The sequence below is a fragment of the Chlorocebus sabaeus genome, chromosome 22, assembly GCF_047675955.1.
Source record: "Chlorocebus sabaeus isolate Y175 chromosome 22, mChlSab1.0.hap1, whole genome shotgun sequence".
NCBI classification, from domain to species: Eukaryota; Metazoa; Chordata; class Mammalia; order Primates; family Cercopithecidae; genus Chlorocebus; species Chlorocebus sabaeus.
Genome location: NC_132925.1, coordinates 88,476,488 through 88,500,412, shown reverse-complemented (window position 1 = coordinate 88,500,412; position 23,925 = coordinate 88,476,488). Strand labels below are relative to the sequence as shown.

Below are 23,925 nucleotides of genomic sequence, written 5' to 3'. Positions count from 1 at the left end.
TCCCAAGATCCAGGGCACAGTGACACCAAAGAGGAATGTTACCACCATTCCTATTTCACAAACGTAGAAAATTGGGCTTAGAGAGGTAAATGTTAGAACTGTGCATATCATTATGTCACAGGACAAATATTTGTTGAATGAAGATGTCACTTCAGGAATATTGTTTCTATGGAATAAAAGTAACTGCAAACTTGATGGTCAGTGTCACTAATTATGACATAATATGTTTGAAGAACTTATTGTTTGACTTAGAGATGTTGATTTTGCATGTGTTGATATTCAGTGTCCCATGTTTTAGATTTCTAGATTTCTCCTAATAACTTGTTCCTTTATGAGCTCTGTAGGGGTGATTAAGTCATGTCTCCCATATCCTTCAATCACTAGCTTTTTTTTTTTTTTTTTTTTTTTTTTTTTTGAGATGGAATCTCACTCTGTTGCCCAGACTGGAATACAGTGGCATGATATTGGCTCACTGCAACCTCCACCTCCTGGGTTCAAGTGATTCTCCTGCCTCAGCCTCCCGAGTAGCTGGGACTATAGGCAAGGTGCCACCACACCTGGCTAATTTTTTTATATTTTTAGTAGAGATGGAGTTTCACCATGCTGGTAAGGCTGGTCTCAAACTCCTGACCTCAGTTGATCTGCCCACCTCAGCCTTCCAAAGTGCTGGGTTATAGGCGTGAGCCACCACGCCCAGCCCCATCACCAGCTTCTTTGCCTAATACAAAGTTCAAAACACTTGAATAGGTTTCAGAAGCACGTGGAAGACTCATTAAAGCACAGCTTGTGCACTCCCACCCTGAGTTTCTGATCTGACAAACTAGATGAGGCCTGAGAATTTTAATTTCTAGCAAGATCTCAGGTGAAACTGCTGCTGCTGGCCCAGAGACCCATTTTGAGAACCATTTAGATTCCAGTGGACTGTTGTACCCTGTTTACACTGTTGTACGCTCTGCTGCTCCAGGTCCCCTCCCCACCTTTTTGCTGTGTTCTGAAGGCACAATCTACCTATACCACCATGTGTGAAGAGAGATCCCTTGTTATAATCAGGCCCTTCTCCTGGGGGCCTTTTAGCCAGCAGGTTGACCCAGTGAGGCAAGAAAAGCTCTGAACTGGGACTAATCCACTTTGGCTTCTAGATGCAGCTCTATCTGACGTAACATAACCCCAGGCAAGTCCCTGCTTATGCCTTTTCTCCACACAGAGAGAGTGAGAGGGCTTCAATCCCTAAGGACTCCGGGTCTCAGACTTTCTGCTTCTTCTCAAATGTATATTCAAGCAACTCACTCATCCCTGCCCTGGCCATGTAGCAGACCACTATTTAAAAAAAAGGCCTCATTTTCCGGTCATCGGACTTCAGAGGCCCTAATTGCCTTCATTGAATTTACTAATTCAGTTACTCTTTTATTATTTCTTAGCCTTAGGATTCTTTGTTCTCTGTAGAGTGAGAAAGGCTTCTGTTTATAGCACATTATTTCATGTAGCCATGCTGTGACTTTTTTGTTTATATGAAATACTAAATAAATAATGTCATAGTACTATAGTTTAAAGGTTAATAAAGGGGTCGAGTGCGGTGGCTCGACCGCAGTTTGGGAGCCTGAGGCAGGTGGATCATCTGAGGTCAGGAATTCAATACCAGCTTGGGCAACATGGTGAAACCCCATCTCTACTAAAAATACAAAAATTAGCCAGCATGGTGACGCATGCTTGTAATTCCAGCTACTCAGGAGGCTGAGGCAGGAGAATCGCTTGAAGCTGGGAGGTGGAGGTTGCAGTGAGCTGAGATCACACCTGTGCACTCCAGCCTGGGTGACATAGTGAGACTCCATCTCAAAATAAATAAATAAAGGTTAATAAAAGGTTAAAACCATTTTATATCATATCACTTACAACCAGTTTCTCACCTCAGAGTAAATCCAGTGAGACCTGTTAGAAAAGTGGCTGAGATTAGGATAAATAGCCAATGCATCTGAGGCTTAATACCTAGGTGATGCGTTGATAGGTGCAGCAAACCACTGTGGCACATGTTTACCCACATAAACCTGGCACAGATATCAATCAATCAACAATCAAACAGTCAAGCACAGGTATCCCCTGAACTTAAAATTAAATTAAATTAAAAAAAAGAAAAGTGAGTACTGCTGAATGCCCTTGCAAATCCACAGGGTAGGAACAAATATAGTCTTGCTTCTTATGATTTAGGTATCCAATAACAAATGCAGGGGCCCAGTGATGGTCCAGTGATAGGAACAGCAGCCTCAAGAGCTCTAGGTTCTGTGGGTACAAACAGTGGAGCCTGTTATCCTGAAGGAAAATCTCAGGAGGAAACACTCAAATCTCATTCAGCTCCATTTAATGCCAGCCATTAGAGTGAGGACAAGCTCCCCAGAAAGCATCTTTTTTGACTGGCTGACGAGAGGGTAAAGTTCTAACCAAATGTATTTTATGCCTACAAATTATTTTGAATTAATGTTTTTAAAGGGGGAAAAATCTGAAAAAGCCCTCTTTTGAATCCAAAATACTTTTCTCGGTAGGGAATCCTTGCCTTTTGCCCTTAGATGGGAAAGAGTACCTGAGACTTTTAAGTCCTACCTCTTTTTCAAACCACTAGGGTGGGAGGCCTTCTTGATTTGGGGAGGCAGAGTGATTTCTTGGTGCTATAGGTAAGATACTATCTTCCCTGGGATTTCTTTGGAACAAGGACAGAATCAGGAAGTAGTTTACCGCCATCCTCACCCACCACAGGAACTGGATTTCCCATTCTTCTTCTGAGGTCATCTCAGGTTTATGAAGTTTCTGCTTCCTTCTAGGTGGAGGCCGAGTTGATTGACAAGCTGGACAGCATGGTATCAGAAGGGAAAGGTGACGAGAGCTACAGGGAGCTCTTCAGCCTACTGTAAGCTGCTCCAGCCCCAGGCACATCACAATGGGGGATGGGATGAAGTGGGCCAATGAAAAGTAGAGTTTGCAACTGCACTGGCAGGCTTTAGAGTTTGGTCCAAGAGAGACCTGGATTGTTCCTGATGGTAGCAATGCTCAACTTCTGTCACCAAGAAACCAAGCTCTTTCAGGGATTCCCATAGTTGACTGAAAAGATAGAAAACAGGTAACCTCTGAGCTCCTAGATTTGCTGAAAGGAAAAGGATCATTTTTTGTCTTCATAACATGCACTGCATCTGGATGGGGAGCAGACAGTTCATGGAGACTCAGTTCTGGGCTCAATGCTGGCATTTCAAGGTGGAGGATAAATCCTCCTTTGAGAGACAGGTTCCTGATTGCCCTGCTTGGTAAGTTAGTACAGTCAGCTTGAAAAACATTGCAGTGAGCTCTTGAACAAGCTGCAGCACTCTTTCCAGGCCAGTTTTCATGTTTGTGGAATGAGATGGTTGTACTGAATGATGTCAGGGTTCTTCTGGGTCCTCCATTCCATGGTTTCTGGCTTAAGTTGATGGAGGCAGAGACCTGAAGAGAGACCCGGGGAAACTATGGCCCTCCCAAGTAGATAGTGGTGTTGCTATTTTATCTTCCTAAAAAATGAAATCTTAAGATATTTACAGCTCTAGAATACCCTCCCTGTTGTACTTATGTCCAACTTTGAGATGTTCTTTGTTTTAGTTCCATTTTGAAAACAAACCTCTGGCGTATTTTTTCAGGAATAATACTATCCATTTGCTTAGAACTTTCCAGTGTGCAAAATGTTGGCATTTCTTACCTTATTTGATCCTCACAACATACCTGGAAGGTGTGCAGAGTAGAAATTATCTTCCCTCCCACTTGAGAAATAAAGAACTGGGCTCAGGGAAGTGCCAGCATGCCCTCAGTTGTGCCATCAGTAACAGACAGCTCTAGAAGGAGGGCCCAGATCTTCTAATTTCCAGATGGGGGAGTCTTTCCGCTATACCATGCCCACTTTGTTTCTTGAGGAGTCATGAGGTAAAATGTAAATTTATTTTAAATTTAAACAATTATAATTTGTGAAAATGAATCCATCCTTTAGTATTTCTTTTTTAGCCAAAGATTTGTCTAATTGTGGAAACAAGGCAGTGTTCCTTGGCTGCTAACAAATGACTGCTACAAAGGAAAAAGTACAAAAATAATCTGCAATTACTAGTTACCTGACCAAATCATGTTTATAAGCTCTTTTAAAACAATCTAAGAACTGAGAACCACTCATAACATGGAGCAGCATTTTCAAATTTGTGTTTTTGGAAGCTAAAAAAAAATGTAAATCATGGGTGAATTAGTTTAGAAAAGATTCAACTAAGCAAAATTGAACAAGCCTCTTTATTAGGACTTCTCAAAGACTTTGTTGTGCAAAAGGATATGAGCTGGGTGCAGTGGTACTTACCTGTAATCCCAGCTACTTGGGAGGCTAAGGTGGCAGGATTGCTTGAGCCCGGGAGTTCGAGATTATCCTGAGCAACACAGCAAGACCCCATCTCAAAAAAAAAAAAAAAGGATATGAAAAATCTCCAACAGGAGGGTATAGCGATTAGCATTTCCCAATTTCCCATGCTTGTGTGCTCACAGAACATTTCCCCCTGTCCTCTAGGACAGAGACCTCTGCAGAACACAGTTGGAAAATGCTGGTACATTTCTCAATGGATAAAGCCACAGAAGTCAGATTCAGTGTTCTTAACCTTCTCTAACAACAGGAGTTACCTGGAGAACCCTCACTTTCCCAGAAGCCTGGTCTAGGCAGTATGCTCTGTGCAAGGAGACAGTCGTCATTGTAGCAGCAGCATTAACAGCAGTCAGGCTGTGGGTTTGAGTACCCAGTGCTAGACCCCTAGCTGGGTGTGCCACCCCAGGTGACTCTCATGACCTTAGAGAGCAAGGAACAGTGTGGAAAGGAATCAGGAATAAAATTGTATGGAGTGAAGGATGGACCTAGGCTCATCACTGGAGCGAGCCGAAAGAGTTCAAGTCATTGTCCCTTAGGAAAGACCTGTGGGATGGCAGAGGATCTCAGAAGCCAGGCTTTTGGAGAAGCCAGGGGCTGCCCTGAGGTACCAGGAGCATGAGGTTGTCAAGTAAGAAAAGAACCTGGGCATTTAGCTCCTGGCTGTGGCACATTTTGCTTGGGAGCATTCCCTGCAACAGTAGGATGGCCAAGTATAGCACGTGGACTTGCTCACTTTCCCTTATATTGGGGCCCCAAGACTAATGAGAATCTTTCCCTTAGTTTCCATGAAGATGATGGGTTTAGGCTGGGTACGGTGGCTCATGCCCATAATCCAAACACTTTGGGAGGCCGAGGCAGGAGAATCACTTGAGGCTAGGAGTTCAAGACCAGACTGGGCAACATAGCAAGACCCCATCTTAAAAAAGAAAAATTAAAATTTTGAAAAACAGAGCTTGGTTTGTATGTTTGCTGAGGATGACTCTGGGCAGTGATAAAGACAGTCAGCCATTGGCAAAGCCAGGCTTATCCCTCAGTGGGCTCTTGTTCAACTACTCCTTCAGAACAGAAGGTAGTTACAGTGTATGCCTAAGGTGGCTGGAGCCGAGCCCCTCCCTCCCCTCCTCCTCAGTGGCATCCTTAGGAACTTGTACATGGAAATAGAAGATGTGTTTTCATTTGTTGCTGCCAGTTCAGTAACCTCCTTGTCTTTGCTTTCTGCTGCATGGAGTAGAACCCAGCTGTTTGGGCCCTACCCCAGGTAAGACTGCAGTGTGGTAAGTCTGCTGTCTCCAGATCCATCACAGCCTCCATGGGCTCTTGGACTTCACTCTTGTACCCAAGGGAAGGCTCATGAATTGTGTTTGCTTTCTCCACCCCTCCACCAATAGCCTGTTGGAGAAGGTTGAACAAGAAACATGGCGTGAGACCGGCATTTCCTTTGTGACCTCAGTCACCCGCCTCATGGAACGTCTTCTTGACTACAGGTATCTTCTCAGCCACCCGCTCACCTCTTCTTTTGTCAGGATACTCTCTCTAGCAAGGGAATCCCCCTGACCTGAAAACTGAGACCATGTGCCCTTCATGGGGAGCACTGTTGTGATATTGGGTGCCATCACCAGTCAGTAGGAATCTGCTGATGACCAAGAAGAGACAGAGACAGAGACTTTCCCTGGGATTCCCCGCTAAAATGTGGGCACATGTACCCAGGAGGGATCTTGGGGATATATAGTCATCTGGCCTTCCATCCAGAAGGGTTAAGGCTCAGAGGAGTGGGCACAGCAAGAGGGAAGAGTAAAGCTATCTCCAGAGCAGGGCAGGGAACAGCTATAGGTCCTTAGTGCAGACTTTCCTCCAAACCATATGGCAGATGAGCAGAGAAGTATCACCTAGAGGACATGAAGTTGGCTTTTCCAGGGACTAGGGACCCCACTTTTCAATGCCTATATTATTTGTCTAAAGTCTATTTATTTCTGTCCCCTGGTCATGGCCAGAATAGATTAGAGGAAACAGCCTGTGAGCTCAGAGATCTTCATGTTATGTTCAGTCTGGGAGTTCATGTGAAATAAGAATTTTTTTTTTTTGAAGACAGTCTTGCTTTGTCACCCAGACTGAAGGGCAATCATGGCTCACTGCAGCCTCAAAGTCCTAGGCTCAAGCTGTCCTCCCACCTCAGTCTCCAGAGTAGCTGAGGCTACAAGCCCATGCCACCATGCCCGGCTAATTTTTTGTTTTTTGGTTTTTGTTTTTGTTTTTGTAGCGACAAGGTCCCACTGTGTTGCCCAGGCTGGTCTCAAATTCCTGGGCTCAAGTGATCCTCCCACCTCGACCTCCCAAAGTGCTGAGATTACAGGCCTGAGCTGCTGCGCCCAGCCAACATTAGAATTTCTTAATGAAAGTCTGCCTTCTCAGTTGTATCATGGCTTTTGAATTAGTCCAAACATGACAATGAAACCACAATTGCAGCCTTAATCATTCTCTCAGCAGGGTTCAGGTGATGGCTAAAAGTACCTTTTGGGAGCCTGGAGGAAGGTGAAGAGAAATGATAAATGAAACCCAGCTCCAAGCAATAGTTGCCTTCTCTGTGCTATAAGCTGTGCAAATGCCACATGAGGAGAGCATTTTGAGCTCATGGATCAGGAAATAGGAGAGTTAAGCCTGGCTCCAGTTGATGCTGAAGTAGAAGGTGCTGCTGTGCAAAAGACTCAGGTGTCCAATGCACTGGCCTGGATATGGAAATGGAATTCCTGAGAAATGTGCTCTCGTCTTAAGCATCCCCCCATTCTGTAGCACAGCTATGCTTGTGTGAACTTCAGGCCGTTTTTCCTGGGCCTTTCAAGTTCAAAGCTGGCCTTGGGGCCCCTTTTACAGCAAGAGACTTCTTTGTTCACACCAGGTCTGTAGCTTCTTCTGCAGCTACAATTAGAAAGGGAAGAGAGGAGAACAAAGCGCTGCACCTCCCCCTTACCAAAACATTTTCTAAAGTTTGGTTTTATTCACCGTGGCCTAACGAAGGAGCAGAAAATAATTTCTTAGGCTCCAAGGCCTTGTTCTAGCTGCCTGTTTGATTTCTTTAGCTACCTTCTACAAGCTGCTCAAACTCATGCCCAAAACCAACTTCATTCTCTATTTCTTGTCTCGGTGGTGGTATCTACAAAAAGTCCAAAATCCTTAATATGGCATCACTGGCCTTTGCTCACTTCTCCAGACCAATCTTCTGCTAGTCCCCAGTACTCATGCCCTACACCCCAGCCTCCCAGTGTTGCTCCTTGCTAACGTGAAAGGAAACAGCATAATGTTGATGATGACCCCTGTCTATTGAAAATCCACCACTTGAGTGCTCTACATACATTTTCTCTAATCCTATAAGCATCCTCATTCTTTTTATCCATGAGGAGAAATTAAGAGGTACCACTGCTAGGATCTGAATCCAGATCTAGCTGACTCAAGAACCATGCCCTATCTCTTTCTCCATGTTGTCACCACTTAACCACTTGTATTTTCCCTTCAGGTTTCTCTATATGCTGTGTTCTCTCCCAAGAGTGGTCTTCCGACTCACCGCTATTAAGGAAGCTTTCCCAAGCCAGGAGCTTACCTTTCTGTGCACACATTGAATGATGATCATTTATCATCTTTCTGTCTTACCTTACAAAGGAGGACCAGCTCCTTGAGGATAGGAACTTTGTCCTTATCTCCCTGTTCCCCTGTATGGGGGCTGGCTCCTGGCAGGTACAGAGTAAATAATGAGTGATAAACTTGTTGGAAAGACCATGCAGAAACCAAGCAACTCTTTTCCTCTACCTCAATGCAGTTAGTTCAAGAACTTACTAAGAAAAGAGTTGTTGGCCAGGCACAATGGCACATGCCTGTAATCCCAGCACTGTGGGAGACCAAGGCAGGCAAATTACTTGAGCTCAGGAGTTCGAGACCAACCTGGGCAATATGGCGAAACCCCATCTCTATGAAAAACTGGAAAAGTAGCCAGGTGTGGTGGCATGCACCTGTGGTCCCAGCTATTTTGGAGACTGAGATGGGCAAATCACTTTATCTGGGGAGGTCGAGGATGCAGTGAGCCAAGATTGCGCCACTGAACTCCAGCCTGGGTGACAAAATGAGACCCTGTCTCAAAAAAAAAAAAGTAAAAGAAAATAGTTGTTGATACAACTCAAGGAAAGGACATCAAACAAAAAGGAAAAAAATAATTGTTCAGAGTTTTAAAATATATACATTGATTAAACATAATCAACAGATTGTACTCTAGAATTACCTGAACCTGTTATGTAAGATTCAATGTTAGACTGGCAAAACTTTAGATACTCAAAGGAATACCTCGTCAGCTTTTATATCAATGTCTTTAACTTTTGTGTGAATTTCAGACACTCTGTGTCAAACATGAAGATTCTCACTGGTAGTAACTATATTTCCCAGGATAGGAAGCAGGGCCCTAGAAGAGTTTTCTTTGTGCCTGGAACAGACAGGGACAGAGCTAGAGTTGCCAAGCTCTTGTGGCTCAAAGGGGAACCTGTACCTGGAACGGGCAACTGAAGTTTATGAAGCCTGCCTTTCCCAGACCCCTCGGGTTGCAATGAGGGCTGCCTGGTCACTGATGTAGTCCCCAGCCAGGCCACTACCCAGGTGAGCCAGATGCTTCAGAAGCCTCTTTCAGGAGTCTTCCCTGCTCACCCTTCAGAGAAAGAGCAAGAGGGAAAGCAACAGCTGCACCTAAGTCAGACTTTAAAAGGCATCCACCGTGAAGTAGCCACACAGAAGTGATGCAAAGCTACACAAAAAAGAGTTTGCTGTCAGCAGTGCAGAGGAGAAGCAGTCATAGAGCACAGAAGTGTATAGGATGCCCCTGGTATCACAGTGTTGAGGCCAGTTCCTTTCTATTTAAGGGACTTAGCTATGAAGTTCTGGTTATGGCCAAACAGAAGTTAATGCTTGGTAAGTGTTTCAGATGCTTTATAGAAAATACAACTCACTAAATGGAAATGGAATTCCTGGGAAATGTGCTCTTGTCTTAAGCATCCCCCCATTCTGTAGCACAGCTACATGCCTGCCTATAGCTACACTAAATGCTGAAGTGGCTAGGTAAGATCTCACTGCCCTTCATGGGGCCAACTTACTGGGGAGACAGATGCCTTCTACCATTGTGTGGGTTGCTTGGAACAACTTGGCCATCTGACCTCAGGCTCACTCCTCTTGAAAAGTCAAGCAGTTTCCTGGCCCTGCTAGCACTAAAGGGACAGGTTCTGCAGAAGGATGTTCAGGACCCTCATGTCTGGCTACATAGGAACCAAAAGTCTTATGTGGTGATAGGTCAACCCCCCCCCCCCAAGAAAGGAGGGCCTTGGTTCCAAACATCACAAACCTGTCATCTCTGACTGGAGACTTCCGCAGGAAGGACATTTGGCTTTGCAAAATATCATGAGAGGAGTATGGATTTTCAACATCCTTTTCTTTCAAAGGAGTCATCCTGGGGTTCTTCCTCTGCATGATGGGAAAGTGGGGAGAACTGGGTTTGTCAAATGGCCATCCAGAGGCTCAGTGACTTGGCCTAGGGCCCCTGATTCCCAGCTGTACTGCTCTTCACTGGGCCCTGTGCCTGTCAGTGGAGCAAAGCCAAAGACACTCTCCAACCTGACCCTAGAAATCTGTATAAACCCCTTTCTGCAGCTTTTCCCCAGAGCTGCTAATACACAGCTGCACAAGAAACTAGATCTTCTCTAGAGCAGTGTGGGCTGCTATGGAAGGAGACATATCAGGCAGATGGCTCTCTGGCTGGCCGTGTGCATAGGAGACTTCTTGCTGGATTCAACAGTCTGGTTCTCATTCTCCTTCATCTCCTTGTGCCAGGCTTCTGCTCCTTTCCAGAGGAGCTTGGCTTTGACCAACCCTCTCGCTATCTTGGAAAGGATCCATTCTCAGTGTTCCTATTTTCCTGTCTCTCACAGGCCATCCCTGATACCTCCTATACCCAGACCCTGCTAGGTATGAATGCAGCTCAGTCCTGGCTGATGCTTTAAGCACGAGACCTGCTGCTTCTGGTGATAGATGGCTCCAAAGACTAGTACACAGGAAGGAAACCGTAGGGAGAAATGTCAACTATGTGGTGAACATGTACAGAGCCCTGAAGCTAGGGCCATGAAGTGGAGGATCTTGGCTTCTATTCAGCACTCCTACAAAATGAAACCTGTCCTTTAAGGAGAATTCTGTGCCTCCCTTTATGGGAAGTTGAGGATTTGGCCTTTCACTTAATTAATATGCCCTTTTATGCCAAGGACCTTTGTAGGTGCCACTTAATACCCTGATGTAGCTCTGGGCTCTCTCTCTGCTCTGCCACCAGAATAAGGGGCTCAGTTGAAGAGATATTTGAGCCCCAAGAGTGGGTCCAAAGCTGAAGGAGCTCACAGTAGACTCCTCATCTATGGAAACAGTTCCTGTTGGAGGCCATCTCAATCTGGGATTTGGTCATACTAATGCCCTAGTAATAGTACAGTTCTATGTGTTGTCTCAAGGCCCCACTTCGTATCTGGTGCTCATCTGTGCTGTCTCTTCCAGGGACTGCATGAAAGGAGAGGAAACAGAGAATAAGAAGATTGGCTGTACTGTTAACCTGATGGTGAGAGGACATGGGCCCTGACCTCTCTGCCTACTGAAATGGTTTCTCTCCTGTGCTGTGATTGGCTTGGCCCTTCTACATTACATGGCTATAGGCCTAAGGGTTTGAATCAGGACATCAGCCCAGTTACTGGTATCTTAGAGGCCTGCACTTCCCCAGACACATTCCTACTTGGGGAAGGAATGAAACGAGCTTCTCTTTGTACCGAACTCTAGCCTGGCCTCTTGGAAGGGACCCACTAACTCTGACATGCCCCAATTCACAGTTAACCCTGACTCCTCATCTGCTCTGATGCTTTTCCTCTTTCACACTACCCAGGGCTCCCATAGACCTGCCAGTGGTTCCACCCACAGCAGGTGTTCCTTCTGGCTGGTGCTTTCTCCTTCTGGTGCTGTCTGCCTCCAAGAGCCTCCCCCCTCTCTCTCCTGCCCAGCACACCCACGGCTTTGGCCAGCTGCCCAGAGCTTGGCTATGGCCTCCACAGGTAGTTGACAGGTGTTTCCTTCTCTTTATTATAGAATTTTTACAAATCTGAGATTAACAAGGAAGAAATGTATATCCGCTACATCCATAAGCTTTGTGACATGCACTTGCAGGCCGAAAACTACACAGGTAAGTGGGGAAAAGAGAGAGCCATGCCTGACCATGAAGACAAACTGAAGGGATTTGTACAATAGGCAGAGAAAGGCTTCAGGCTGGTGCCTGCCAGATCTCAGCAGAATGTTGGAGCTTGTGCTATCCCCTCACCTCACTCATTTCCCTCAACTCCTTTGTGGCACATGGTAGAGAGAAAGCAGGCAGAACTTCCACTTGTGCCTTTGTGCCATGTCCTCCACTACTTGAGGCTGTTTCACTCTCCTTCCCTCCTGTCCACCCCTCTGAAGTCTCAAGGGTGACCTCCAAATTCTGGTGCACCAGGTTCAGAGCATCCTGAGCTAACTGTCACTCCTTATGAACAGAGAGCCTTTTTTAGGACTTTCAAAGCTGGAGCTAAGGTTATAACAAAGGAATATCCCCCTAACCCTGGAACTTCCAGAACTCACTAGCAGGCCTTCCTTGCAGGCTAGATTCTTCAGACCCTGCAACTGCATAGCAGCCTCACATTGCGCTGCCAGTGCAGAGTATGAAGAGTGTTCATCTGACTTCTTGACAGGCCAGACAGGGCCTGTCATTGTATCTACAATTTAATCCAACATCAAGGCCTTTTCTAACTAGAACAAATTTTAAAGCATTTCAAAGTGGCTGTCACAACTGTTTACTGAGAACCACGCTGAATCAGGGGGTTGTGCGCATGTGTGTGTGTCCTGTCTGATTGACATGCCATCGTTCCCCCCAAAGAACCATTTTCTCCACTGTGGTGACCAGCCATTATGTCTTAGCTCTTAGGTGATAGGACTTGAATTTGTGTGATAGACCAGGAAATTTAAGCTATCCTTCTCTGCAAACACTATTGCAATTAGATAGATTTGTAGAAACAGAGAATCCTCCTTCTTTATCTCTAGCTGTTAGAGAGTGTTTGGCTTAGATGATATATTATCTGATAGCACAGCTTGGCAATAATTAAATCTAAAATGACTGGGCTTTGAATCTTAAATTCAGCTGACTAATAAAATGACTGGGCTGAGTCTACCATTCTCTGCATCCATTTGCACCCATGATCCAGCAACCCTCTGAGAGGGCAGTGAAGAGAAAGACTTTAATAAATGTTGTGTATCAGCAGAAGCATTTGCTAAACTTCTGGGGAACTGGGCCATGACTGAGAGGCTGCGTCAGGGACTTTAACAGAGAAAGAGTGCTAAGCCTTGTCTCTGATGGCTCAGGGAATGACATCTGAAAATAATACAGGCAAGGAAGAAAAAGACGTTCCATGATTTCCTAAGCTCCAGAGGGAGGCCGTGAGTTCCACAAGGCTTGTCCCTAGAGAAAAAAGGCTTCCTGATCCCATGAGGAGGCGTGTACATTCCTTGGCAGGAAGTTCCAGTGGCAAGGGCACAGGCAAAGAGGCAAGGATGAGGAGGAGCCTAAAGAGTGGACACAGGCAAGTTGGCCTAGCTAAAGCTGGAAGTGGGTCAATAAATGGTTAGAAATGAGATTTTTCATAGTCATGGAGAGTAGATTTGAGTAGAACCTTGAAAACCAGGCAGAAGCACAGAAGCTAGAACTAATTAACTTGCCAGTAGGAGATGCCCACTAAAATTGAACAAATAGAACAGAAGAGAAAAAACTGTGTAATGAGGCCCCTGAGCCGTGGCTGTGATTCAGTGTGACTCATCCCTCGGAATGTAGGGAGCCGTGGTATTTCACTGCTGTTGTTTTACATAACCCTCTCTAATTGTTCCACACATAGAGTAAGATGTTGCCAGGCCTTCACTCTGGGTCTAGTATCAATTTAGCTTCCTTTGGTAATGGAGCCCTAAGAGCCAGTTCTGAGAAGGTTGGAAAGGAAGCTGTAGTCAGTTGAGCAGAAAGGAACCCAAGAGCTCTCTCTGATGTGTCAACGTCTCCCACAGCAGAGCCACCTGTACACAGACTTTTGGGTAGCTGAGTCATTCTTTATTAATCTGGAGGCCGGAACAGGTGACCAGGCCATGGAAGGAAGGTGTCTACCAGGATATTTGGCTCCTTCATGCTATGGCCAGGGTTATTGGCTTGCTGAGCAGGCCCACTGTTCCGTCTTTGGTATCCAGTGTCCCTGACCTGGGCTGCACATGACTTGCGCTGGCATTCTGCCCAGCATAGTCCTCTGACACTAGGCTGCTCCTGGGCCCCTGAGCAAGGGAAGCCCCTGGACCTCCGTGCTGTCTGTCCCCACAGAGGCCGCATTTACCCTGCTCCTTTACTGTGAGCTGCTGCAGTGGGAGGACCGGCCACTGCGGGAATTCCTCCACTACCCATCGCAGACAGAGTGGCAGCGGAAGGAGGGACTGTGCCGGAAGATCATTCACTACTTCAACAAAGGCAAGGTACGCATCATTAGGCAAGCCCTTTAGCCTTTCAGCTTCTGCTGTGATGCATGGCATCTTGACACCATAGGGTTAACAGCAGCTACAGGGGGTGGTGTGCGGGGTGGTGAGTGGGTGGGTGCCTATCTATGTGCCTGAGATATGGAGACCACATGATTTTCTCTGAGGGAGAAAAAGACAACAGCTTAATTCTGTGACTTGAAAGCCATATCCAGATTGTAGGTGTTAGAGACTACCCCACATACCAGCTTTGCCTATCTATAAATACGAATGCTTCTACAGCAGGGGCTTCTGGAACCCTGTTTGTTTTTATTGGATTTACTTAAAGAACTGATATGGCTTTCTAATCTGCTGCCATATAAAATATGAGTGGTAGAAATGAATGGATTTTAATCACAACCAAAGGAGACCTAAACTGCTTCTTACTGGTGTGTGTTCTTTTCTTAGATTTCCCTTCCCTACAGCACAGCCAGGGCTCCTCTCGTATTGGGGTTACTTTCCATCAAACTAGTTTCTATGGGATTGGCAGCATTGTCAGCACTGGTTTAGGCTTCCTTGGGGCTCCAGCCATTCTGCTCCCATCTCTGGGAGAGCTCTACGTGGGGCCCTCTGACTACCTACTGTTGGATGTGGCCCATGTGCTGGAAAAACTTGTTGAAGCCATTTTCTCATTACTAAGCTTTGAGCATATTTTCAAGCTGAAATAGGGTCATTCAGGGAACTATAGTAACTGAGCCCCTGACTCAAATGGAAATTGGTTTTTGAGATGAGTTTTTTCATCAAAAAGAAAGATTTAAACATTAATGGCTTTTGCCTATAAATCAGAAAACATTCTTCAGTTTTACATAACATGGGGGACTTCTGTGTTTGTCAAAAATATTCAGTCAGAAAACATTTCCCCATGCAGAGAATGCACTGGTAAGCAGGAACCTTTCCAAAAGCACAGAAACTCTTATGTAACCTAGCCCAGAAAGGATGCCCATGCTCAGCTCTCAGCCAGCCCGTGCGACTGATCCACAAAGCTGACCCAAAACCTCTGGTCCTTGCTGATCCAGGACCTGACACAGAGCCCCTCACTTGCAGTTTTAGGCTGGTTTTCTGGCTCCTGGCTAACCTGGAGCTGCCCCTCACCTACATGCCCAGCAAGCCCTCCTAGCTCACAGGGAATGACATAAGCATGGTGTGAGTATGCATGTGTGCTTCTGGTGTGTGTTCATTCTCATTTCTTTCCATGGGCACAGAGTACAGAGTAGAGAGTTATTCTAATCTGACTGAGTCTGCCTGTGGGATGCATGAGCACTGATGGTCCCCTCTTCATTCCACATTATGGTAATGCATAGAAAAGCAGGATTAAACTTTAACATGGACTAGGGAGTAAAACACAAAGTGTGCCTGAGTACTATAGATGGACAAGAAGGAGAGAAGGACTAGGAGACTCCATAGGCTACCTTCTCAGGAATCTCCTCACTTCTGCAATCCTGCCTTTGCCCTGAATTGCTGGAGGAGCAGAGTCTATGCTGAGTAGAGACCACTCAGTGAGCCCTCTCATGAGTATATCCTCAAAGGAGCAGTCATCAGGCCCACTGTCTTAGGCTCACACAGGAGGCCTACCTTGTCTGTTCCTGTGCCTCAGCTCCTGATGAAACCATCAGGTGAGATTAACCAGTTCTTGAAAATATTAAGGGTTTTCAAGAAGAAAACCATGGTTCTAGAAAAGCAAAACCTAGATGCTATGGGAAAAAGATGTTCTTATGGCAGGGATGCTTGGCACCAAGAGAAAAGCCACCTTGGCAACAAGAGAAGGGCAAAGAAAGAAAGGAGGAACAGGTAGTGAGTTTCTACCTCTCAACACTGCCAGCACACCCTGCCTCACAAGGCAAGCCCCTCCTGGCTTTTCTTCCACACATTACCCCCAAGACCTGCCCCATAGGGACTGCTCATTTAGGTGATGATGGCCCCATGTAGGGCTAAAGATGCCCTGCCTGCTGACAGTAGCTTCCAGTGAAACAAATGTCCTCCACTGGGATCAAGGCTCATCTGTCTTGCTGGCATCTCTTCCCTAGTTTGTAACCCTGCTGCTCCAAGGCACTCGCTCCAAGGCCTCTACTCCAGTTATCTTTAGAATGAACGAGGACAAAGAGTTGTAGAAGAGAAGTGACTGGATTTCAGAGACTGGTAAGACATTTTAGAGTAGCTTTGCTTTCTGCCTGAAGGAGGGAAACCAAGGGAAAAGATGTAGATGGGGATGCATTGCACCTATAGTACATTCGCTACCTCTATGCAGAGGCAGCTCTTAAAACCCCCAGACCCACCATTGTTCCAGTACACCCCTCAAAGCTGGCACATGCTCTCTGGTGTCTGCCTTAGACAACACAATCTCCCTTGGTCCCATGTTTATGTCCTGGGTACCCAAGAGGATTAGCCGTGGCTAATAACATGGCCATAGTCTAGTTCTGGGCCATTCTGTCCTGTAGTGAGGTAGTTGACTTATAAACCTGCTACAAGTTGGACTGGGCTCTGGTCCACAGAGAGTCAGCTCTCCCAGGCCAGACAAGGAGAGAAGGAAACTCCAAAGAGACAGGGTGTGGCAGGGTGAGAGTTGAGAGAAGAAAGGGGTGATGTGAAGGTCAGAACTGGTCCTTATCTCTAGGTGGAGGAAGCAGGCAGGAGGAGAAGCTGGACAGAGGCTAGCAGAGCATCAGGGCTACACCAACCACTTCTGTGGGAGTGGGCTTGAGCTCTCCTGCTTGAGGGTTTACCATGGTCCACACTCTTTTGAAGGAATGACTGTTACTTCTAATATGTAATGTGCAAACAGACTGGTGGCCCATGCTTTTCCCTTCCTTTGCCATTTGATTAGAATGAGCCCTAAGTCAGTACAACTTTTTGTGCTGTCCCTGCAAGGGAGCAACAAGGATATATAAAAGCACATATTAGGCCAGGCAAGGTGGCTCACAATTGTAATCCCAACACTTTGGGAGGCCAAGGTGGGCGAATCACTTGAAGTCAGGAGTTCAAGACCAGCCTGGCCAACATGGTGAAAGCTCGTCTCTACTACAAATACAAAAATTAGCCGGGTGTGGTGGCGCACGCCTGTAGTCCCAGCTATTCGAGTGGCTGAGTCACGAGAATCACTTAAACATGGGAGGTGGAGGTTGCAGTGAGCTGAGATTGCACCACTGCACTCCAGCCTGAGTGACAGAGCAAGACTCTGTCTCAAAACAAAACAAAACAAAACAAAACAAAAACACAAATCTGCAGGAGCTGGTAGAAGTGACTGGATTTTAGACACTAGTAGGGAGTTTTAGAGTCAGCTTTGCCTCCTGCCTGAAGGAGGGAAACCAAGGCGAAAGATGTGGATGAGAATGCATTGCACCTGTAGTATAGTTACTAACTCTGTGCAGAGGCAGCTCTCAAAGCCCCCAAGCCCACCAGTGTTCCAGCATACCCCTCAAGGTTTGCAGGGTGTCTTAAAATTCTTGGTCCTTGTTCATTCTAAAGATAATTATGGTGGGGAGGGATGCCTTGGAGCATCAGGGTTACAAGCTAGGGCAGAGATGCCAGCAAGATAGATGAGCATTGATCCCAGTGGAGGAGAAGACCTGTTTTTATTGGAAGCTACTGTTAGCAGACAGGGCATCTTTAGCCCCACATATAGCCATTGTCATCTAAATGAGCAGTCTCCCATGGAGTGGGTCTTGAAAGGCTGGCCAGAAGTCTCTACACAACTCAGCTATAAATTTAGCTAGCCCCCATGAAGCTGCCAGCCAGATAGACCCTGTTCTGGGTCCATTGCTGAAACCTGCCCAAGCAGCACTTGCAGAGGACTGATATATGCCCTCTTGAAAGTTGTGATAATGGGGGTACAAGAGGCTTTCTAGCTCACTGAGGCACAGGCATTATATTAAAGCAAGGAGTCAGGGTCTATTTAAAATTCTGTTTGGCTGGGCATGGTAGCTCATGCCTGTAATGTCAACACTTTGAGAGGCCAAGGTGGTAGGATGGCTTGAGACTACGAGTTTGAGACCAGCCAAGGTAACATAGCGAGACCCCATCTCTATAAAATATTTTAAAAACTAGCCAGGCATGGTGGCACACACCTAACCCCACCTGTAGTCCTAGCTACTCAGGAGGTTGAGGCAAGAGAATCTCTTGAGCCCAAGCATTAAAGGTTGCATGCCAGTGCAGTCTAGCCTGGGTGACAGAGCAAGACCTTGTTTCTAAAAAAAAAAAAAAAAAAAAACCGCACACAACAACAACAACAAAAAACACCTCTTTGGTTTGTTTTAATCTTTTTAATCGGTCCTGCAGTTTCAATCCATGTGGTGTTAATTTCTTTGAAGGATAGAAAAATATACTCTTTTGAGAAACACAATTGCAAATGAAACAATGTTTTCCTTCTCCCTGATGCTATTTCAAAGAGTATTCTTACAAATATAGTCCTTATGTTTAATGATTTATGCTGAAATATTTACTGGTGAAATTATATCTGAGATTTGCTTCAAATGCTATGGGGAGAAATAAGTGAATGGGGTATGAATAATACAAGATTGGCTGTGAGTTGGTCATTGTTGAAGCTGGATGATGGATAGGGGTTTATTCTTCTAGTCTCTCTACTTTTCTATATGCTTAAATTTCCTATAATAAAAAATTTTTATTAGTATTGAGAAGTTGAGGAGTCTGGGTAAAATATCAAGTAAACTAATGACCCTCAATCTAACCAAAAGTGGTATATATATATATTTTGTTGTTGTTATTATTATTATTATTATACTTTTAAGTTCTCGGGTACATGTGCACAACGTGCAGGTGTGTTACATATGTATGCATGTGCCATGTTGGTGTGCTGCACCCATTAACTCATCATTTACATTAGGTGTTTCTCCTAATGCTATCCCTCCCCCTTTCCCCCACCCCACAACAGGCCCCAGTGCGTGACGTTCACCACTGTGTGTCCAAGTGTTCTCATTGTTCAATTCCCATCTATGAGTGAGAACATGCGGTGTTTGGTTTTCTGTCCTTGCGATAGTTTGCTCAGAATGATGGTTTCCAGCTTCATGTCCCTACAAAGGACATGAACTCATCCTTTTTATGGCTGCATAGTATTCCATGGTGTATATGTGCCACATTTTCTTAATCCAGTCTGTCATTGATGGACATTTGGGTTGATTCCAAGTCTTTGGTATTGTGAATAGTGCCGCCATAAACATACGTGTGCGTGTGTCTCTATAGCAGCATGATTTATAATCCTTTGGGTATATACTCAGGAATGGGATGGCTGGGTCAAATGGTATTTCTAGTTCTAGATCCTTGAGGAATCGCCACACTGTCTTCCACAATGGTTGAACTAGTTTACAGTCCCACCAACAGTGTAAAAGTGTTCCTATTTCTCCACATCCTCTCCAGCACCTGTTGTTTCCTGACTTTTTAATGATCGCCATTCTAACTGGTGTGAGATGGTGTCTCATTGTGGTTTTGATTTACATTTCTCTGATGACCAGTGATGATGAACATTTTTCATGTGTCTGTTGGCTGCATAAATGTCTTGTTTTGAGAAGTGTCTGTTCATATCCTTTTCCCACTTTTTGATGGGGTTTTTTGGTTTTTTTCTTGTAAATTTGTTTAAGTTCTTTGTAGATTCTGGATACCAGCCCTTTGTCAGATGGGTAGATTGTAACAATTTTCTCCCATTCTGTAGATTGCCTGTTCACTCTGATGGTAGTTTCTTTTGCTGTGCAGAAGCTCTTTAGTTGAATTAGATCCCATTTGTCAATTTTGGCTTTTGTTGCCGTTGCTTTTGGTGTTCTAGTCGTGAAGTCCTTGCCCATGCCTATATCCTGAGTGGTACTGCCTAAGTTTTCTTCTAGGGATTTTATGCTTTTAGGTCTAACATTTAAGTCTTTAATCCATCTTGAATTAATTTTTGTATAAGGTATAAGGAAGGGATCCTGTTTCAGCTTTCCACATATGGCTAGCCAGTTTTCCCAGCACCATTTATTAAATAGGGAATCCTTTCCCCATTTCTTGTTTTTGTCAAGTTTGTCAAAGATCAGATGGTTGTAGATGAGTGGCATTATTTCTGAGGGCTCTGTTCTGTTCCATTGGTCCATATCTGTTTTGGTACCTGTACCATGCTGTTTTGGTTACTGTAGCCTTGTAGTATAGTTTGAAGTCAGGTAGTGTGATGCCTCCTGCTTTGTTCCTTTTGCTTAGGATTTTCTTGACAAGGTGGGCTCTTTTTTGGTTCCATATGATCTTTAAAGCAGTTTTTTTTTTCCAATTCTGTGAAGAAAGTTATTGGTAGCTTGATAGGGATGGCATTGAATCTATAAATTACCTTGGGCAATATGGCCATTTTCACGATATTGATTCTTCCTATCCATGAGCATGGAATGTTCTTCCATTTGTTTATGTCCTCTTTTATTTCATTGAGCAGTGATTTGTAGTTCTCCTTGAAGAGGTCCTTCACATCCCTTGTAAGCTGGATTCCTAGGTATTTTATTCTCTTTGAAATAATTGTGAATGAGAGTTCACTCATGATTTGGCTGTTTGTCTGTTATTGGTGTATAAGAATGCTTGTGATTTTTGCACATTGATTTTGTATCCTGAGACTGCTGAAGTTGCTTATCAGCTTAAGAAGATTTTGGACTGAGACGATGGGGTTTTCTAAATATACAATCATGTCATCTGCAAAGAGGGACAATTTGACTTCCAAAAGAGGTATATATTTTTTAAAGGAGGAAATGGATAATATCACCTCTTAATGAAGGCCACTGCAGCCTTCCCTCAGGCTGTTGCATGGGCACATTACTATAACAGGAGCCATACCACAGAAAGCCTGGAATCTAACTAGGCAAGGATCATCTGAAGCCTAATTTAAGGTCAAATAGTTCCATAAAGGAAATTGTCCGACCTACTGCCAAGTCCTTGAGTAGGCATTTTCTTCTTGATTTCCATACTTGTTTTGGAGCTTAAACAATCTTAATCTAAAAATCAGTGTTTCATTAACTTATCAAATAAATCTTTACTGAGTACCTGATACATCCCTGGCATTGTTCTAGTCTCTGAGAATAAAACAAACAGGGTCCCTGCCCTCTTTGTGTTTATCATCTGATTGAGACTAATACAACAAAAAAGTAAGTAATTTTTTTAAATTAAGATAACTTCATAGTAACAGAACAGAAATGGACAAGGAAGTGCCTATTCTTGACAAAGTAGTCAGGGAAGGCCTCTTGGAGGTGGAGACATTTGAGCAGAGACCTAAAAACTATGCTTGAGCTAGAAAGCCACACGGCTGTGTCATGACCCCCAAATTGGTTTTGAGGCATATGTTCTTTGTGACACGAGTTGGAGCTGGCAGGAGACCTTTTGTTGTGTGTCTTCTGATGTATTTAATGTGGGCTTCGGCCATTCTGAGGATGAGATGCTGAAGCCCTGTTTCTATTTCTGACACAGAGCTGGGAGTTTGGGATCCCACTGTGCAGGGAGCTGGCGTGTCAGTACGAGAGCCTCTATGATTACCAGAGCCTCAGCTGGATTCGGGTGAGCTGTGCCCCTCCTCCCACCCCAGCCCTGACTGGCATCAGTTTCTAAATGAGCATTCTCTATGGGCCTAGCCCTTGGTTTAGTGCTGTGGACAATACAAGAGAAACAAAAGCCAAGACTCCTGCCCTCAGGACACTTGCAGTCTGACTAGGAAACCAAAAATAACACCTGAAAAATAATTGTATGATCTGGACCCCAAGAGCCATGGTGCTCAGAGAAGGGAGAAGTGGCATAGGCAGGATAGGATGGTGGTTTCAAGAAGGAGAAAGAGGTGGCAGCTCAGCTTCACAGAGAAGCTTTTCCTGGAATGGTTTTGTTTATGGATGCTTCATCCAAAATCTTTATAAGAGCTTTCCCCACTTTGCTTATGGTCAATTTTAAACATGTTGTACTTGCTGCCTTCTTTGATGCAGAATATTAAAAAATTAAATCAAATGCCCGATGGGCTTTGAAGGTCTGCACCAAATTTTTTCTGGTTGCTGGTGCTGGGTTCTCAATCATAATGGCTGCTGATTTCATCAGCGAAAAAGAGGCTAGCAGTCTCAACTCACCCTTTCTGCACCCTCATCCTTGTGGCTAACTCTCCTGTTCTCTGATCCAGATTGGTGTTTGGGCGTGTTCCTCTAGCAGTGGCTTCTTAACCCGTTCTGGCAGGCTGGCTTGATTGAATGCATTGGAGCTATCTTCCCAATCGAAGTTTCAGTGAGTTTTGTCTGAGTGTGAAGCCAGGTCAGCCACAACTAAAAAAGTTACAGACCTTGGAATGCTAGACATCATGGATATTAGTTAGCTTTTCAAATTTAAAATATCTTAACTTGGAATGAGTACCAGTGCTGTTAGCATCTGAGCCTTCCTCACTACAGTTGTTAGCATCTTTAGTCAGATGATAGATGAACAAGAGTTGGGACTGATACAAAATGGTGGTGAGAATTGCTGATAGCCAGCTACAAGCAACCTAGTCAGGGGTCAACTGGTATAGTGAGTATTGGTCAAAACCAGAAATCCCTGGGCAGAAAAAGTCCATGTTAAAAGTGTGCCTCCCAAGTACAGGAATCTATAGGGCTGAGTCCACTCCCTAGGAAGGACATTCACAGCAGCTACACAGGGCTGCAGTGGGCAGGCCTGTCCCCATCCCACCATCAGACAGTGGTGATGGAGGGCCTTCTCTTCCATAATGCAACTCCCTAGAGAGAGGCTGGTCATGTCTAGAGGCTCACTTACTTCTTATCTAGATTGAGTTGCTATGATCCCTTTCCGGAAGACAGTGTCCAGTTGGGCCTAGGAGAACTTGCTTTGGATACCAACAGCAGTCAAGCCAACCTGAAGACCTTTCTCATTCACAGAAAATGGAGGCCAGCTACTATGACAACATTATGGAGCAGCAACGCCTGGAGCCTGAGTTCTTTCGGGTCGGCTTCTATGGCAGGAAGTTTCCTTTCTTTCTTCGGGTGAGTCCATTCAGATGGTCACAAGAACTTACATAATTTTACACATAATTCACTTAAAACCTGTATTCTTTTCTTCCCCTTTTTGCCTTTTCTGCTGAATACTTTTTTACAGAGGATAGACCAGTTAACAACAGGCATTTGGTTTTATTTGACTGGACTGGCGGCCAACTTCAGACTCTGTTTTAGTCTGCTCTGTTGTTCTGTAGCTACCAGGAATGTGTGAGGGTGGCTTTCTTACCAAATCAATAGAGTTTCTTCAGGAAGTGACCAGGGTCTAAGTATGTCCCATGGGTACCTTCCAACTTCTGCCTCCAGTGCCTGGAACCTCCATTGTGAGTCTTCTCAGCCATACAGGGTGCCAGTAAAGCCCTGACCTTAACAGTAGACTGACCTCTTAGGGTTTGTCATCTGAAATGATGGTTTTTCCTCCTGGCTGCACTGTAGCCAGCATGTGGTTCCTGGGATCCTGAGGGAGCTGCCAAGCACTGCGTTTGGCTGTAGAAAGCCTCTTCTAGGCAGCCAGTTCTCTGACCCAGGATGACAACAGCCTTTTCTCCCTACCATTCCCTGGCAGGCTGAACCGGAATATAAAAAGAGTGGAAAGGATGACTGAGCATAGATCTACTGACACCAGTTGTGATTTTCTTATTTATTCAGCACAACTCAGAGGCTCCAGGAGTAGTCAACATACACTGCAGGCTGAGTCCCATAGAGATGTGTTCTCAGATGATCTAAATGAAGCTGCCCTGATGTGTGGGCCCTGGAGCAGTTGAGACCTAATCTCTGATCACCCCCAGTTCCAATATCTTTAAAGTTCACTGTCCACAAGTCTCAGAAAGTAGCTGGGAAAATTCCCTTTGATACGTTTGGGATCCTGTCTTCTTGGAGAAATTGGGTTAGCCAATGAGCAATAACAAACTTGTTATCCCATCAAAGGTCAACCGG

At 45.0% G+C, this 23,925-nt stretch overlaps 1 protein-coding gene across 5 annotated transcripts in view; it reads left to right on the top strand.

Annotated features, from left to right (window-relative positions):
* The window catches only part of DOCK3 (dedicator of cytokinesis 3), a 675,444-nt gene that overhangs the window by 618,841 nt on the left and 32,678 nt on the right, over positions 1 to 23,925 (top strand). For 4 of the 5 annotated variants that reach the window (XM_073010128.1, XM_073010126.1, XM_073010129.1 and 1 more), the window contains exons 33-40: positions 2,811 to 2,896; positions 5,637 to 5,663; positions 5,794 to 5,889; positions 10,964 to 11,024; positions 11,543 to 11,636; positions 13,839 to 13,987; positions 21,443 to 21,529; positions 22,876 to 22,980. In XM_073010128.1, the coding sequence (XP_072866229.1) occupies positions 2,811 to 2,896; positions 5,637 to 5,663; positions 5,794 to 5,889; positions 10,964 to 11,024; positions 11,543 to 11,636; positions 13,839 to 13,987; positions 21,443 to 21,529; positions 22,876 to 22,980 (705 nt within the window). The remainder of the gene's footprint in view (positions 1 to 2,810; positions 2,897 to 5,636; positions 5,664 to 5,793; positions 5,890 to 10,963; positions 11,025 to 11,542; positions 11,637 to 13,838; positions 13,988 to 21,442; positions 21,530 to 22,875; positions 22,981 to 23,925) is intronic. The other variant, XM_073010127.1, reaches the window with a different exon arrangement.